Here is a 19,390-nt window from a genome sequence, read left to right as displayed (position 1 = left end):
ATGAATGTTTGTCTGACTTTTACTGTCATACTGAAATGCAAAGATTATGCTTTGACAGGTGATCTTGGAAAAAATGGATGATATCCAGTTGGCCATGATTATTGCAAGATTGTATGAATCTGATTACGAAACTTCCTCTACTTGTAAATCTATCCTCTATGAGAAGGTTCTTGGCTGTAAGCCAGGTGGGTCTGAGTTTGCACCAAGTAAGCTGCACCCAGATCCATTCCTGCGGAGTATTGCATATTGGACAATGAAAGATTATTCCAATGCATTGGACACATTGCTAGAACAGCCTACAAAAGGTACCGAAGAACATCCAGGTATGAATGCCCACTCTGCACTTCTTGTTTAAATGAAATATGCAATTAAATTAATTGGGAAAATGGAGACATAAGAGACTGTGGATGTGAGAAATCTAGAGCAACATGTAAAGGACAGTCAGCATTTTTGGTTGGGACATTTCTTCAGGACAGTATGACCCCAAATGTCAAGTGCCCAGTTGCCTCTATAGATGCTACCTAACCTACTGATTCCTCTATTTCCTCTGTGTGTTACTTGTAGGAATAATATGTGCATATAAAGTTTCTTTTAAATCATATTGGCCAAAGTGTTATGTTACAAGGTATATTTTTCTTTAAGTTTAGGTACCATGCATTCTCCTGTGTACCAAAATGATAATTTTTGGAAAAAATGCCACCAGTCTTACTTGGTAAAGATAACCAGTGGCATCTTTAAGCAAAAGGCTTTCACAGATCTGCAGATGAAGTGATTACAATGATCAATTGGGTTCTAGTGACTCTGATTATAGTTACAGAAATTGACACTAATATTGAAAGCAAAACTAATATTGCCTCACTTATTGAAACACATGCTCTGCCCCCAGCCAAATGAACCCTGTCCTCTGACCTTAGCTACTGCCAGTTGTTGGTTTTGTGTTCCACTACTTGTTCTCAGAGGCCACTTTGTTAGTTCACACAAACCTTCCCCATTGGCACTCATTTTACATCGCCTACTCCACCTAAGCTTGCTCTCTTATCACAGAAACCATCATTTACCATTATGTTGCCAATGGTCACTTCTGATTGTTGTAGTTCCTATGCATTACCTCGTTGGAAAAAGGTCCTGAATCTCAATATCTGGGGCTCTAGCAACTTCACTATTCATGTAGTGTAATTGCCCCATATGGGCGTAATTTATGAATTTTGACTTGGTTGTACCTAACCTAGTAAATTGGAAAAAATATTTATTGTAGTGTCTATTATGTTTCAGGAATTCTCATAAAATCTTGCAATCCAGCAGTCTTCAGTTTTTACAATTATCTCCGTGCTCATCCACTACTAATGAGAAGACATTTTGCTCCTCCTGAAGGGTCATTGGCTACTTTAGGACTTGCGACAGAGAAAATCAGTGAAGATGAAATTAACCTCATTGAGAGGAAATTATTTTTCACCACGGCAAATGCTCATTTTAAAGTTGGTTGCCCAGTCTTGGCTCTTGAGGTACTGTCTAAAATCCCCAAAGTCATGAAAAAATCAAAGCCATCCTTGACAACTGAAAGCTCTAGTACGAGTGTCCAAGACCAAAATGGTGTAGTAGAAAACAAAAGAAGCACTATTGGTACAAACTGGCCACAGACTGTGATAGGCGCGCCAGGCTTGGAATGGGAAACCAGTAATTCTGCTGGCATTGACTGGAGTGCACCAATAGTGACATTTTCTGATGAGCCACTAAAGCTTGAATGGGATAATGATTTAGAAGATGACTATGAAGAGGAAGAGGCAGGTGGTTTGAATATGAAAGATACAGAAATGGTGAAAGAAGCTAACATTGAGAAAGGACTTCCTCAAGAGTTCCACTCAGTTCCAAGAGAAGATTCCACGTCTTATGACTCTCGAGTTGATGTAATAGCAGAACAGTTAAAATTCAGAGCCTGTTTGAAAATTCTAATGACTGAACTTAGGACATTAGCTACAGGATATGAAGTAGATGGAGGAAAGCTTCGATTTCAACTCTACAACTGGTTAGAAAAAGAAATTCATGCAATGCATCAAATCTGCAATTATAAAACTGAAGTGAAAGATTTGATTGTTGAAATAAATAAAAAGATCAGTGATTCATTTGACCAAGATGATGTAACTGAGAGTACAGAAGCGGCTTCATATGAAAGGCATCAGATTGATCGGAGGAGGCTCCAAGCAAAACAAGAACATGCAGAAAGGAGGAAATGGTGGTTGAGGAGAAATCAAGCTCTGCTGAGAGTCTTTCTTAGCTACTGCAGCTTGCATGGAGCTCAGGGTGGTGGCTTAGCCTCAGTCAGAATGGAACTTGTCTTCCTTTTACAAGAATCTCAGCAGGTAAAATTCTTAAGTGGTCTTTTAATGGTAGAACTCCATGAAATAGTATGGTTTTAACTGTGAGAATCTAGAAGATGTATTTACTCATTAATTACTAATGATAAGGATAAATTTTGGCATCTTGCATGTTATCTAATCAGTAGGTAAAGCAGAGTGACCTAGAAATTTGTATGCATAACACAAGTTGGAAAATCACATCAATATGGAGCTCAAGTAATTTTGCTCATGCTCTGGTTAACTTTTTGGCAGCCTCTGATGTTTTGTGCTCATTTTTGGATGAAAATTTAAAATATACATTTTTTTTTCTTCACCCCCCCCCCCCATCAATTCAAATGATGAAAAATGTACTTCGTACATTGTATTATTGCCTACATCAGGGGGATTTTTCAAACACATTGGACTGAGAAATATCAGTCAGTATTCACTAGCTTTTGCTGACAGTAGTTGGTTAGAAGGCCTGTAATGAAAAAACAATATTTATTGCTGGGCAATGTGCAGAGTGCTATAGAGATGTGCTACGTAGTAAATAGCTTACTTTGCACACAGTTAATGCTGAAGAATGATGCTGTTTTACATCTTGAACCACCTTGCTGCTGACCAAATTGACTCGGAATGTGAATTTGTCCAGAGGCAACACAACTCCTCCTCCTGATAGGGACCACAGATATAGGGAACAATCTTTCACATATCACTGTATGCGTGAAGTGTTAATTTGATGAAAGACTATGGGTCTAAGCTGTTCCATTGAAAAGATATGCTGAATTGTGAAGGAAGTACTGATACATGCAAACATGAGGAAATCTGCAGATGCTGGAATTTCAAGCAACACACATAAAAGTTGCTGGTGAACGCAGCAGGCCAGGTAGCATCTCTAGGAAGAGGTACAGTCGACGTTTCGGGCCGAGACCCTTCATCAGGACTAACTGAAAGAAGAGCTAGATCTCTTACTAGCTCTTCTTTCAGTTAGTCCTGACGAAGGGTCTCGGCCCGAAACGTCGACTATACCTCTTCCTTGATATACTGATACATGCACTTATTATTGGGTGTTCACTGTCCAAGTACACTTCACTGATGTGTATAACTGCCATTATTTTCACGGGTTAATGTACTGATTTTATGTTCTACTGATGTGTGCAGAAGACACTTCCTAGGTAACAGGCTCTAAACCGGTAAGGAAAACATTTACAGGTTTCATTGAAGGGTCCTCACAGAAGACACTATCCATCTCGGGTTTACATGGAGCCACTGGTTAGACGTGTTTATTCCAGGTCACAGCTATTTTTATCTTGCATACTACAGTTTGCTGCTCACTTCGGTATTAGAGAAATGCTCTTCAAAGTATCTTATCTGCTTCTCAATTGACCTTTAGGAGAATGGCTGACTAAGCAAAGGCATTGGTGGTCATTTGCAGACTTCCTCAAAGTACATACACACATTCAGAAGCATCATTTGTCGCCAGTATAACAAATCAGTCAGTCACAAAGATTGCATATTAATGCCATAGTTACAATGAGAGCAATTGCAGTTTACTATGGTGTGCATTTTTATTTGAAATTTTTGATAAAGAGGTCTTGATTCAATGGCAAGGATATTCAAGGTAATTAGAGAACAGGGTCTGCTGCACAAATGTGGTGATCACAGATTTGTGCACGTGGGTATGGGATGCACAAGCACTGTAGAGAGGACCTTTCCCACATCACTATATGTATGAAGTGATAAGTTGATGCCAATCAAGGATGTGAGCTGTTTCATTGAAATGAATTTGAGTTATGAAGAAAGTACTGATATATGCATTTAATGTTGGGTGTCCACTGTTTAAGTACGCCTCGGTGATGTGCAACCCAAGAGCTATTATTTTCACTGGTTAATATACCAATTTTCTGTTCTACTGATGTGTACAGGAGAGATGAGCAGAAAACGTAGCAGTGATAATAAAAGAGGGAGTGTCAGAGAAATGCAAGTGAAGGTGGTAAAAGACACAAGTATTTTTGTGTGAGAGCTGAGGTTTGAATTTATTATAAATAGAACTATTAGCAGAATATCAAATGTACATGAAGTCTAGAATTCTGCAACAAACTTCCTTGAAACTGTCTTGTCAAGACATTTTCTTCAATAGTGATTTTACAAGGAATGTTGCACCAAGTTGAGGCCACTCTGGGAGCTTCTGTCAGTGTTGCCAACATGCAGTCTTGTGATACCTTAATGCACAATCCTGTGCGAGGTGTCTTAATAGCCTTTCAAGATCTTGGCCAGTAAACCCAAGTGGCCATTCCCTGCCCTTTGAATCTCAGGCACAGCCAAATGAATAAAACAGTGATCTGTGGTTGGAAGAGTGCTATTGGTGCTGCTTGAGTTGATGTTACACCTTCCTGAATATGTGCAAGTATCTCTGAAAAATTGGACTAGAGTTTTTTAGTAACATTCATTGTCTCTGAAAAGAGCAAGTTATACTGTACAAGGGTGCCAGCTGATGTTGTTTTTATATTCCATGTTTCCATGCTTTGATGTTCCACATTCAAAAGAAAGGAAAGGACAAGTACACTTTTGGTTGTAAAGCCTTTCAGGGTTTGTTGGGTCATGAAAGGAGCAATGTAATGTAAACCAATACATTTTTGCTATCCACTTCCTTTCTTTGCCAATAGAGGTCATATCAAGATTCACTCCCCTTTTTTTGCACAGAGTTGCCTAAAGATTTCTGGTGGGTAGCATTGACACTACATGCAATATATGGTTGTATCACTACTTTGTTTACAGCCAAGAGAATTCCCAACCAGTCAAATAGGTGTTGGGAAAAAAATATTTGGTTTACCAAATACTGATTCCCATGCTCCCTCAGGCACCATGGACCCCTCTTTGAAATCTATCAGCTTTGCTGGAACTTTATTATGCTGCTGTGCTGTGTAGCATTAAAAATAAATTGTACATACTGAAATATTAATTGGAAATACATCCAATAGTCCAAAAAATGTGTCCATCAGACACCATAGTGATGAGTTTTACTGTAGTTTGTGTCATATTAATGCTCGTGTTACAATGAGAGCAATTGCAGTTTACTGTGGTCTGCATTTTTATTTGAAAGTGTTGATGAAGAGGTCTTGATTCAATGGCAAGGATATCCAAGGTAGTAGAGAACAGGGTCTGCTGCACAAACATGGTGATCACAGATTTGTGCACACGGGTATGAGATGCACAGGCACTGCAGGGAGGACCTTTCCCTGCAGTGTAAATAGAAAAAAGGTAAACTGAAGATGTAAATTAAAAAATCATGAAATATATTGTAATAAGAAATTAAATTTGTTGCTTTGGACTTTTATCTAGACTGTTTGTGAAATATACATTTTTGAGGCTTCCAGTTTTCTAGGGCTTTATTTTGCGTATTTAGTATTTTCAAAGTAATTTTAGACATAGTTGTGTAGCAAAGAATTCCTTATTTCTTCACCTTCACACTGGCCTGGTAGGATGGAAAGTTACTTGTAGCACTAAAAATATCAAATACTAATATTTTATGTCTTAGTGATTTAATGAAGAATTTAAGCAACCTACTTGACCAGTTAATAAATTCTCTCATTTGTTTGTTCCAGGTGTATTATCAGTGATTAATCTTCTTGGAGCAGTTCAAGAAGATGATCAACCTAAATAGAATGTGAGGCAGCCATTGGTGTTTATCTAAACCTCTCAATCCATGTTTCTATTAATAAGGAATTGTTATTTCACCAGAGTTTTTACTTCACTGTGAATGAATTGCTGATCTAGAAGTTTTACATTATTCTTGTACAATGTTAATCTATTGTAAGGCAATATGCGTGATTATTCTAATACTGATTTTATTGTCATGTGTTAGGAAACCACTGTGAAACAGCTTCAGTCCCCTCTTCCTTTACCTACGACTTTGCCCCTCCTTTCTGCAGCCATTGCTTCAACGAAAACTGTGATAGCCAATCCCATCATGCATTTGAGTAATCACATCCATGATATCTTGTACACAGTGGTACAGATGAATTGTCCACCTCTCCCAGGACTTAAGGATGATACGGTAACAATTTTATTAGAGCTTGCTATCTTTTAAAATACTAATTTGTATCGGTTTCAATTCTTAGTTCTGTTTAAGAAAAGGGAAATCTACCAATGAGATTTTCTTTGAGTAAAGGAGAAGAGTTCACTTTGTTTCAAGCTGTCACGTTAAGAAAAATTTTGCTAGTTATCCAAACTGAGCCAGAGACATCTGTGGTACTTCAAGTATACAGCTGATGTCTAGTTTGGCTCCTTAATGATACTGGGAAAATTAAAGTGGTCATTCATTACTTGGCTGTAGTTAATCTCTTTAAATTTGCTGTGGGCAGATATACTACACAGTTTTAGCTGGTTGAATTTTTTGTGGCAACCCTGTGCATACATTAGAGTCATTAATTCTTAACTATTCTAATTGTTTCAAAGTATTTCGAATTAAAGTGATTGTTGTTGAAGAGAAGCAGTGATACCGAATAATATTTGTACTAATATGAGATGTTTCTCCAAGCTATCCTTGTAACTCGTACTGTATTGCATTTCTTATTAGGTTTTTATTCTGCACACTTCAGCAGCTTCACTGTCGGCCTGCATTTACCAATCTCTTTGTGACAGCCACAGCTACAGGTAAATGTGATCATTTTCTTCAAATTAAGAAATGACAGGAAAAAGAGTTCGATTTTTTTTTCTGCAAGATTATATGGATCAAAATATTTATTGACTCATCTGGACACTTTCAGAGCAGAGAAATTAACTGGTGACTTGACTTTCAATGAATATCTCCACATTGGTTTGTGCAGTACAGTGATCTAGAGTGGTTATGTTGTCTCCTCTTAAAACAACAAAATTAATTTGTTTATAGATAAGCTTTTAAAATTATGAATTTGTTTCAACAGTCAAACAGCCACAAACCTGTTTACAGGGATGGTTTATCAAGGGCTTCTATTGGGAGAAAGACGTAGACTACGGACGGAAAGCATTGAAGAGCATGTAACTCCAAACTCTTCACCTTCACAATGGCCTGGTAAGATGGCAAATCTTTTTTTTTAAACTCAACTACAAATTTTGATTTCTTTTTACTTAGTGATTAGATAGTTATAGATAAGATGATGTAAGAAGTTGTCATCTTCCTATTTGACTGGTTAATAATTTATCTGATTTGCTTGTTTCAGGTGTTTCATCACTGATTAATCTTCTCGGATCTGTTCAGGAAGATGATCAACCCAGACTGAATGTGTTGCTTTGTGAGGCAGTGATTGGTGTTTACCTGAGTCTTTTGATTCATGGTCTTGCTACTCAGGATAGTAATGAGCTCTTTCGTTTAGTTGCTCATCCACTCAATAATCGAACCTGGGCTGCAGTATTTGGAGGAGGTGCAAAAACTATAATAAAACCTAAAAAGCGGCCAGAAATTGCACCAGGTAGGTCAGTTTCCTTCAAAACAGCAGCAACAGCTTGCATCTTTCCAGAATATTTAATCTTATAAAGTATTCCAAGAAGCTCCATGACTTGACAGTTGGATATTAAGACAGGTTATCAAAAGCTTAATGAAAGAAATAGGTTTTCACAGAAGTAAGAGGTTTAGGGAAGGAAATGGAGAGCTTACTCTAGGAAGGTGAAGGCATGCTCTTCAAAATACTGTCACAACAACCTGCCAGACCTTTGCTTACTTAATCTGGTACTTTACAATGCTCAGTTTTAACTTTTGTGATCCCCTTTAAGATCTTTTTATGTATAAAAGTAAACTTTTGCACTTGTCATTTTATCTATAAGTGGCACAATCACAATAAATTATTCTATCAGTGTTTTTAAATTTTGATTTGCTTTAGTGGGACTTTCTTTTGCAAAATTGTTTAGTTGGTATACAATTTAGTAACAGTGACTTTGTGGGGTAATGAAGCTTTTATCTGGACTGAAGCTCATCATGAATGCCATTGTCCAGTTGCCTGCCTTCAGGTTTGGAATAATGTTACTATTATTTATCATTCCAAAAAGAAAGCCAAAGGACAATAGAAAGGTGTAGATGAGTGTGCTGGGGGTTCTGAGCTAAATCAATAAACAGCACTGCAACATTGATCTATTGATGGCCTCCCTTGAACTTATAATGGGTCCATGATTATTACTTGCTTTGCATTATATTATGACTTTAATATGTTTCATTTGTTGCATTTCTAATGGTGCTGCATGTTCTATAATTGTATTTTTCCTGATCACATTTAGAAGGTAATTTTCTCTGTTGACCATCGAGTTAAAAGAACTTGGTACTTAATTCAGTGCAGTATTACTGGATACAAGTAATTTTAAAACTATTATTCTTAGTAACAAAATGTTTGAATTTTTCTAGCATTGGCTAGTATAAAAATGGTTACCATTTAAATTTGACAGAGGGCATTTTTAAACAATGAAAAAAATTTATGGTGCAGGTATACCAAATGTTTCAGCTGTATTAAATTTGGAGCAAAATACTGCCTTGAAGACAGAAATTCTAGATGTGTCTGTGTCTCCCAGCTGTGAGACTGGAACACGACACACATCAGAACTGGATGGTGAGTGACGGCATTGGTTGCTGTGAAGTTTTGGGTGCTTTGCTCAGTTCTGAACTCTTCCTCTGTATGCAACTTTCCACCCCAAAATTTCTATGGATCTATAGGCAAACCTTTATTTAAAAATATAGTTATTCTTCCCAAAAGCTGATTTCCATTCCAAAGGGTTTCTTACTTCCCCAGCTACTTCTAGCTCAACACCCCCCTCCCCCTCAAAGCACCGTCATACTTGCCAATGCCCCTCTTAGGCACAATATACCTTCTGGCGCCCCTATGGTATAAAAACATGGCTACCATATGCTAACATGAAAATAATTCTGCTTTAAATTTTTATTTGTCTTTAAACCTAGGTTACATAGTACTTGTGCACTGTAAGGCAGCTTCAATATCAATGTGATCCTTGAGCTTGATGGTTAGTAGCAAGAGTTGAAATATCTGGTTCAAGTTGTGATAGCAAAAGCCTTAAGTCCCCACACGTAACAATGTCCAAGCGGTTTCTGTTTCTTGTGAGTATGTGGTTCACTTGAACTGAAACCTCTTTCAACAAAGTAGGAGGATGGAAATGCAATGAAGAGCAGTTTATCTCTTCTCCAAAGACCAGGAAACTTTATGACAGTGTAGCCACGTACCACAAAAGCCAACATTTTGGAAAAGCATTTTTGTTTCTTCCATCATTCTGAATTTCAAAATTTCTTCTTGCAAGCTTTCTTCCTGTTTTTCCACCCAGCAAAGAAATGAGTTAATTACCTATTCCAGAGTTTCCAAGTCGTCCAAATCCTTGAATCAATACTGGAAATCCTCCTTCAGTAACTGCAGGTGTAAGCAGTACTCTTGCAAAGAAAGTGCCATACTTCCCATGCAGGGAAACTGAGAGAGCATTCTTCTCCGAATATTTGATGATTATGAAGACACGTAGTCCTCTTTTATTGTCATTTAGTAATGCATGCATTAAGAAATGATACATTATTTCCTCTGGTGTGGTATCACAAAACACAGGACAGACCAAGACTGAAAAAACTGACAAAACCACATAATTATAACATATAGTTACAACAGTGCAACAATACCATAACTTGATGAAGAAGTCCATGAGCACAGTAAAGTTAAAAGTTTCTCAAATGTCCCACATCTCATGCAGATGGGAGAAGGAAGAAGAACTGTCCCTGCCATGCCGACCACAATCCGACTCTGAGTCATCCGAAAACTTCAAGCTCTGATTAGCTCTCCGACACTGAGTACTGCACGCCATCTCTGTCCGAACATTTCAACCTCCTTCTCGGTCGCCAAAAGCAGGCAAGGCCGGGGATTTTGAGGCCTACCCTCTGAAAGATTCCCGACCACACAGTAACGACAGCAGCGAATGGGTGTTTCAGAAATTTCTCCAGATGTTTCTCTGTGCTTTCACGTCCATTCTCCATCACATCAGAATTGTCCACGGCCCCTATTTAACAGATACAATATCATATTTTGCTTGTATATTTCCAATTTTCTGATAAAAGTGGACACCGTATTTTTTGCCTGGATTAAATTGCAATTCTTGTCCTGCAGTTTCATATTTAGAATGTTCATTTCATCATACAGAACAGCTAGGTATGCACATCTCCATGTAGAAGTTCAGTCTTGTTTTCCAAGCTCTTGTCGACTTTGAGCAAAAATTCATCCAGTGTCAAAAAGATCAGAAAAATGTTTTAAGCAGCAGCCTTCTGACAGCCAACACACTTCAGTGTGAAGAAGCATGTGCTCAAACTCTTCATCATTACCTTGGCATAACTGGCTAAATATTCTGCTATTTAATGGATGAGCTTTAATTTTGTTGATAGCAAATATTACAAGTGTCATGCTTGAGAAAAGCTGCTGGCTGAAAATTTTGGCTGCGAGAATTTGATGATGAATTGCACAATGGATTGCAAACAGATTGGAATTTCTTTTTTCATAAATGCCACTAAACCAGCATGGTGACCTCTCATATATGGTGCTCCATCTGTTGCATAAGAAATCATGTTCCTAATCAGAATACTTTCATCCTTGGTATACATTTTGACCTTGTTGTAGATTGATTCTCTGTTGATATTTGTTTTTCTCTTTTTACAGAAGAGAATTTCTTCCTAAACTTTTCCATTTTTGATAAACCATGCATATGCCGTTAGCAATGCCTTGTTGTCTCGCATAGTTGACTCGTCCGGTTGTATCCCAAATTCTGTTTTTTATAGGTCTCTGCATAGTGGATACTCAATGTCTTCACTCATTTCGTCAATGCGACGAACTACAGAATTATTACTCAGAAATTGATTTTAAAATACTGGTATCCATTTTGAGAACAGTGGTGACCACTTCTAATACAACAGGCATTATTAATCTTTCACCAATTGCATGAGATTTTCCACACATCGCCATCATTTTGGAAATGCTATAAGAAGCAATGAAACCACTATCAAGGTCATTTTTAGCTTTCTTGGCAAATGATTCGAGAGTGCAATACTTTTCAAATGCTGCTTTCATCTTCTGTAACTAAATAATACCATAAGTAGTCTTTTGACAAGTTACAGAACTTTCGCTACTTAGGAAGCTGGATGACATCAGGTGGCAGATGCGACACAGACATCAAAAGAATAGGGATGGCAAAAGACACCTTTATGAGAATGGAGAGTATACTGACCAATACTAAACTAGACATGACAACCCACCCCAGAGTACTGAAATGTTACTTTTATCCAGTTATGTTATATGGCTCAGAATGTTGGACAATATCTAGTAACATGAGGAAACAAATTGTAGCGGCAGAGATGTAGTTTTTGAGGAGGATGCAAAGAATATCATGGATGAAACGAATATCTAACGAGGATGTCATGAACAGAGCAAACACAAAGAGGAATAATGTATGAGATCATGAAAAGGCAACGTAATTTCATTAGACGTGATTAGGAAAGAGGAGTTAGAATGCACAGTAATTATGGGAAAGATTGAAGGGAAGAAAGCAAGAGGAGGACAAAGACAAATGATGATGGAGACAGCAGCCAGAGAACTGGAAATGAATACCAATGAATTGATCCACTTGACTCGAAACAGGAGTGTGTGGGCCATGGCAGTCAAAGCTCAAACTGGGCACAGCACATAATGATGATGATGAGTCTTTTTAGGGTGCCTTTTACAGAAGTGTTCCTGCAATCTTGATGGTTTCATGGCTTCATTATACAGTACAGTATTACAAATAGGACATACGGGGCGTCACTGATCTGACAGGAACGGAATAAAGCCATACTCCATGTATGTAACATTGTATTGACGCACTTTCTGTAGTTTCTGTTTCTTAGCAGAATTAGAATTCAAGGCTTCACCACCTTCAGATACTAGAGATCGCACAGTATGTATTTATCCATCGTTAATGGGGCTAAATTAGAATACAAAATTAACATAAACTAGGAATGCCTATCGGATGTTGCTGATGGCAGTGAGTTGACATGGATGGAACAATGGTGGTGACATGCAGATGAACGGCGAGACGAAAATGAAGTCGATCACAACAGTGAAAATTGCTTTAACAAGTATTCAGATTGGAATCTGAATGTCAGTCAGGGTAGAGCTGGTGTTTGGCAATCTACCTTTATGCTATTCCAGTTAGCATGGCTGACCAATCATGTAAGGTCTCATAATCCCCAAAAATGGTTCTTGACTGCATATATGAAGCCCAGGTCACTTTGAATACCTCAAGAGGAATCCTCAAAGTCAACAGATTCACTGATTGGCTCTATTTCACCGTTTGGTTCGGGCCTGCGCTGTAGAGAAAATTGAGAAGGTGTACTAGACTTACCAACTGTTGAATTGCATGAACTTGTTCCGTGCCGTGAGTCGAGGGGAGCTGTTGGGCATCCTGGTTACTAATTTATGCATACCCAATAATATCTGTTTAGTTGGTCAGGTCGGATAAGATTACCATGTTTCAGATGTGTGGTGATGACGAGTGCTCATGGCCTGCAGAGCTACTATTCCTCCTATGTTCCAGTGTCTTATCCTTTTTTTTTGGAAGTTCCTGCTCTGCTAATGGTCGGCCAGGTCTTGTGCCTCAAGTTAGGGTGCTGCTTCACACCCTTCCCCGCCAAGAACCTTGAAGGCCCCCTGACGACTTCTGTTTCTCCTAACACCACCCTAGGACATGTAACCACCCCCATTGGGATTCACTGTTTTAATGTTCAAGGAATTCAAATTTTTAAATTTATTTTAAATTTATTTTTGATTTATTAACACTGAGATTAAGTGTAGTAAACTTTATTAAGTGTAGTGCAAGGCTGATGTAATTGAGAATATATTATGACAAGCCTAGTATTTAATAGAATTATTAAATTCTGTTTCATCAAAAGTAATGTTCTGTCGTAATCTGGAATTTAATTCAGGGAAACTCACTTTACCCTATTTGATCAGAGTAAACTTCACTGAATCAGCCCTTCCTAATATATTTTCTGTTTCTGCGTTATTAATGATTAAAACTGAGTGGTGATAGAACTTCTGAGTTTGATTATAATTGCTGAAATAAATGCAAAGAATATGCTTGGATATTAGAAAGAAATTGCATGTATTTGAATAATATTTTGAATGTGCAAATCATTTTATTTGAGCTTTCACTGATGATATTTCTTTTACATTAACTTACAAGTATTTAATTTGAATGCATAAAGTTTTGTGTTACTTTTCAATGTATTCTGTTTCCTGTTATGAATAAAAAGTATTAACAATTTTAGAGCTACAGAAGATTTGAGTTGTATTTGAAATAATGTTGGTTAAGTTTTAGCAGATACATCTTGAATGGTCTGGTGCTAGGCCATTCTAGACATGTTAATCTAAAGATCATGGAAGCTGAAGCTAAAATAATCTGTTTAGTTTCAGTCAACCGTTATAAGCTACATAACCAGCAGCACAAATATGTCTCACCACCTGTTTATCACGTTTGCTTTGGACAGTTCCTCCAGAAGACATTGATCGATATCGCCGGAGATTTAACATGAAGATGTTAGTTCCTGGTAGACCTGTAAAGGAGACTTCAACACCACCACCTGTACCTGTAGATCGACCTTCATACAAAGAAAAATTCATTCCACCTGAACTTAGTATGTGGGATTATTTTGTAGCCAAGGTGAGAACAATATTTATTATGTAATTATTTTAACAATTCAGTCAAATGGAATATGACTGTTTGTAGTTTTATGCGTGATTTAATCTATGTTGAAACTTTTAATTTCTTTCAGACTTTGTATATTATGTACATCGTGACCAATAAGCCTATCCATTTGTGTTATGCTTATATTTGTCAATGTAGGAAAAATAAATTTTGTACAAAGACTGGTTTCAAAATTGTGGGGCGAAGTACTGATTGAGTACTTCAGACAAGAAATTCTTCTGCTTTGCACAATATCTTTGCAAATGTATTTAATCTGAAACCTGATTGTTAATGTCATTGCACAGTCATGAACCCCTGGAAATTCAACTCTGGTTCCCTTGTTACCAGATACATATTTTATATTTATTTTTATAAATAATACATATTTTCAGAGGATATAGTGATATCAAATGACATGAAATGCACATCTTAAGGCCATATGCCATATTGAAAAGTGCAGATTACTTAAGGGGAAACCAGGCCTGCCTTGGAATTGGTTAAAGATAATCATTTAATCCATGATAGATTACTGCGCATGCTAAGTATCTTGTCAAGTGTTAATTCTCATCCATTATTTTCACAATGTCCTGCATGGTAGGCTAGGGTATCCAAGACATATTGGCAAACAGAATCCAGAATTGGCTTGGTGATGGAAAGCAGAAGGTAATGGTGGAAGGATGCTTTTCTGACTGCAAGTCTATAACAAGCAGGGACTAGCATAAAGGTAGATTGCCAAGCACCAGCTCTACCCTGACTGACATTCAGATTCCAATCTGAATACTTGTTAACGCAATTTTCACTGTTGTGATCGACTTCATTTTCGTCTCGCCATTCATCTGCATGTCGCTACCATTGTTCCATCCATGTCAACTCACTGCTATCATCGACATCCGATAGGCATTCCCAGTTTATGTTAATTTTATTTATTTTTTTATAAACAAAAAAAAGGGACTGGGCAGTCTATTTTGAGGATACATCCAAAACAAAAAGAAAGAAAGACTTTCTGATCAAATCTAAAACTTTGAAAAAAAAAGATTGAAAGAGTAATAAATCAAATTAAATGAAAATATTGGATAAAAGGTCGCCAGATTTGCTCAAATTTAAAGGATGTATCAAATGTCCGACTTCTTATTTTCTCTAAACTTAAACAGGGCATAATGGAGGAGAGCCAATAAAAGTCATGTTTTGTATCAATAATGTTTCTTTAAGAAGTCAGATTCAGGTAGAACATGTAAAGTAAATGGCAGGTACATTAGTAGTGTTGCAGTATAGAGAGATTATTGAGGGCAAGTCCATAGATCTCTGAAAATAGAGATACAAATGGTTATGGTAGTAAGGAGGGTACCTTCATAGGCTTACCTCATAGGCAGAGACATTGAGTATGAGAATTTAGTTATCATGTCATAGTGCAGAAAACATTGCTTGACCACACTGAAGGCCACTTTATACTTCTGCGTTGAATCTAGGCCGTAAGTACGGCATAGCCACATACCCTACGCCGTACCCTACATCGTAGCCTGACGCACACCTCCCCAAAAATGTAACTACGCGTTACGGCGACGCAGACCACAACAACTGTGATTGGTCTGCTTGGTTGCATCGCATTTCCGGTTGCTTCTTCTCGTCAGATCGTCAAATCTACCTGCCGACATCCGAAAATATTTGAAATGCATTTCCTCGTCCATGTCTCTCAGTGGCCGGACAAGCACAGAAAATTCACCCTCCTTCTGCCACAATCCGTTCAATGGTTGTACACACCATCTCCTCCAACGTCTTCTCTCTTTTCTGAGTTGCAGTAATTTCAATAAAAGTAACTCTTGTTCAACATTTATTAGCTCCAACTCCAACATGATGCGCTCAGTTTCAGTTGCCATTGTTTGAAGTACACAAAGAAACTCAATACAGTGGCATAAAACCCTACCGCCAACTAGCGTTTTGGCAGTGAATTGCAGAGTGATGCAGACACACCAACGCACAAGTATAAATGCTCACAATGGCGTAGACTACAGCGTAGAGCCTACGCAGAAGTATAAATCAGCCTTAAGTGTATTGTGGATAGTTCTGGTCGCCATATTACAGAAAGGATATGGTTGCAATTGAGAGTATAGAAGAGATTCACCAGTATGTTGCCTGAAACAGAGGGCATTAGGAGACATTGTATAGACTGTTTATTCTCACTGACATTTAGGAAGCTGATTGGCTTTGGGTTTATAAAATTGAGGGGCATAGGCAAGGTTGATGATCAGAGTCTTTTTCATAGGATTGGGCACTCTAGAACTAAAAGGTATATAATGTGAGAGGGAAAATTTAAAGATCTGAGAGGTAAGTTTTCTACACATTTTGATCATTAACTGGCACCAGTTGCCAAATGCAATTATGACATTTAAAAGGCGATTGAAGTAATACTTGGGGCCTATTGCAAGCAAATATGATTAATATGTGAGGCACCATAGTGGCATGCATGAGGGGGGTCTAAAAGATTTCTTTCTTTCTTGTACAATTTTATGATTTGCTGTGGCTATCTTTCATGTTTCATATTGATTTTGTCATCAAAACAACCCTGCCATCCTTCCACTTGTTGAAGTACTTCTTTGATCTCCAAAACCCATCTTGGCCTTCTCTTCCCTATATACCGATTCTCTCAAAAGCTTCCAGGCTATTCCCTCATCTAGATACTACCTGATTTCATCTGCTAGTTCTACCATTGCTGATGGCTTTTCCCTCATGCATAACAAAATTTCCCTTCAAAGGGTTTCTCATAAAGATAACACAGGCTGTCTTTCCTGTAGTATTAAGGCAAGAAATCATATTCTTGTCAAAGTTCTTTGCCTAATCTTCTTTTAATTGGTGTATTTTTCCTTTTAAAGCCATTCATGCCTCCATCTGAGAGTGGATTTGTGTATGATTCAGATGAAAGTATCCCTAGTGACGACGATGATGATGATGATGATGCTTTTATTTCTGACCTTCAGTTGCAAGAACATTCTGATCCTAATTCGTACAGGTTGGTTACAAGGAACTTTGTTCAAAGAAATTTGCTTCATCATTTTATTTAATTTAAATACCAAAAGTTAAAGAAGTCACTTGCAGAATTTTTGTTTAAACATAGTTATTTTAAAATACTATAATATTTCATAATGTTGATAGCATATGAATTCGTTTTGAGGGAAAACGGGAGTGTCTTTATATTAACAATGTTTCTACCTTCTGCAGAAGAGTGGAATCACCTGACAATTCTTTTAATAAAGGGTAGTTTTGTTATTTCATTGGGTGTATTCAAATATAGCAAGTGAGGTTTATCAGCATACAGGGGGCAAATTAGGGGTGAAAGTAGACAATGTCTATACTTTCTAGTAGACAGAAATATGACCGACTTCAAGCAAACAGGAAGGCAGATAGAACTTCAGCTGATACACAGGAATCTGGCCATTGGCAAAGAAGAATGTGAAAAGTTGCAAAAGAAAAAAAGCTGATAGTCTGATGGTATTGACTGGGTTTACTAAATTTATTCATTCTTGAGATGTGGAAGTCACATTTGTTGCCCATCTCAAATCTATCTAAACCAAGTGGCTTGCTAGGTCCTCTAGAGAGCAGTTATGAATCATGGCAGGTTTCCTGCTTTAAAGGACTTTAGTGGACCTGATGTTTTTTTTCCTGACAAGTGGTTGTTTCATGGTCATCACTGCTGATACCAGAATTGTAATTCCAAGTTTACTTAACAGTGTAAGTTCCCCATGCCTTGGTGGGATTCAAGCTTGTGTCTCTGAATCATTAGGTTGAGCTTCTGGAAGCTATTCCAGTAAATTAAATACTTTTTTACCTTCCTTTGAGGCCTAGAGTATCAGTAGTTAAGTTCTTGGTGCAAAGATATAGTTGTATCCTCTTGTTGTCAGTTGCTCTTAATTGGAGGCCATTCTCCATCCAAAATATAAATAAAATTAAGTACAGTATTTGTAATTGATGTTTTCAAAAATAAAGTTGAAGTTCATCTGGTATTTACATCTATATTTATTTTTCAGTTGGGCTCTGATACGTCTAGGAATGGTTAAGCTTGCACTGAACAATGTGAAAAACTTCTTTCCTGTTGCAGGATTGGATTTTGGAGGTATGATATTTCCTGTTTAAGGTTTTTTTTAAATTGTTCCACGATTAGAAAAATACTGTATTTGAAAGAAAATCATTTGAAGTTTAAAAAGGCTTTCATGGTTTTCCCTTTGTTATTGTTAAGCAATGAATATTTAACTTCTGCATCCTTCATAAAAATAGCTCTTCATGGGGGCCATTATTTCTGAATAGTTAATGATTTTACATTTTTATTTAATAGACTGTTTTATCGTGGCAAAAAAGCATCATTGACATTACAACTCTTGGCATGAATAGCCAAACATTGATTTGGTGTAAATGATGGTGCAGGTACAAGTAATGTTGCTGGATGCAAGCAGTTGGCATATAACGTTAGTGAGCAATGATTTGATACCAATTTTGCCATTTTGGAGACCATCACCCCAACTAATGCATTACTCTTAAACCACCTGGCTGCACACCTGTTCTATAATGGAACGGATACCTATTAGTGCTATTCGAATGGATCATCTGTTACTTGTATGTTAATTACTGATTAGTTTGTTCCAGCTATTGATTTGTTTATCAGGCGCTTGGTACTTCACAGAGTAGGTACAAAGTTTTTAGTTTTTAAGGAAATGTATTTCAAATGCTGAAGGCTTTTCTGCTGACTTCTACCTTCTGACCAAGCCAGTTGTTCCTAGGATTGAGTCCATTGGTAAAATGTAGGGTGTACAGTTCAGGAGAAGCTGCTAAAAATAAGAAGGAGATGGACTCTCAGTTTTAAAACAAAGTATCCCAACCTTCCGGTTTGGTCGCCAGACGCTCAGAGAGATTCGACGAGGGCCATGGTCGAATGGTCAACGACTTGGGCCGGCTCCCCCACCGGACTTAGTCTGGTGAGGAGGGTGTGAGGACACTCAGCAGGACTAAAAAAAAACAGGTCCTGACAAAGGGCGGATGAGCTCCTTGTGAGCCAACAGCCATCTTCCGTGGAAGAGATTAAAGCCTCACCACGTATCTATGAATCGTATGCTATGCACTTAGTTAGAAGAGACATGATGAACTTGGGTGCTGCACCATGTGCCTGGACCTGCCCAAGGCCTCCGCCTAAGAAAGGGCCGAGCTCGAAGAAGCGGCCGAGGCTGGAGGCCGACACAGCTTCGGGCTCGAGTTCGGCGGGGGCAGCGGCAGGCAGTGCCAAGGTGGCCAGGGAGAACAAACTGGAGGAGAGGCTGCACTCAGTGCTGTCGCAAGATCGAAGAAGGTGGAGG

The 19,390-nt window shown here is 37.9% G+C and overlaps 1 protein-coding gene across 2 annotated transcripts in view; it reads left to right on the top strand.

Moving 5' to 3' along the window:
* Window positions 1-19,390, top strand: part of dmxl2 (Dmx-like 2) — a 154,401-nt gene that overhangs the window by 99,265 nt on the left and 35,746 nt on the right. For both annotated transcript variants that reach the window (XM_063065995.1, XM_063065994.1), the window contains exons 23-31: window positions 59-323; window positions 1,273-2,357; window positions 6,199-6,390; window positions 6,913-6,989; window positions 7,259-7,386; window positions 7,535-7,783; window positions 13,858-14,030; window positions 16,922-17,058; window positions 18,074-18,159. In XM_063065995.1, coding sequence (XP_062922065.1) covers window positions 59-323; window positions 1,273-2,357; window positions 6,199-6,390; window positions 6,913-6,989; window positions 7,259-7,386; window positions 7,535-7,783; window positions 13,858-14,030; window positions 16,922-17,058; window positions 18,074-18,159 — 2,392 coding nt within the window. The remainder of the gene's footprint in view (window positions 1-58; window positions 324-1,272; window positions 2,358-6,198; window positions 6,391-6,912; window positions 6,990-7,258; window positions 7,387-7,534; window positions 7,784-13,857; window positions 14,031-16,921; window positions 17,059-18,073; window positions 18,160-19,390) is intronic.

The sequence above is a fragment of the Mobula hypostoma genome, chromosome 13 (genome assembly GCF_963921235.1).
Source record: "Mobula hypostoma chromosome 13, sMobHyp1.1, whole genome shotgun sequence".
Taxonomy (NCBI): Eukaryota; Metazoa; Chordata; class Chondrichthyes; order Myliobatiformes; family Myliobatidae; genus Mobula; species Mobula hypostoma.
Note: the sequence above shows the minus strand (reverse complement) of the source record. Positions and strands in the feature narration are given on the sequence as shown.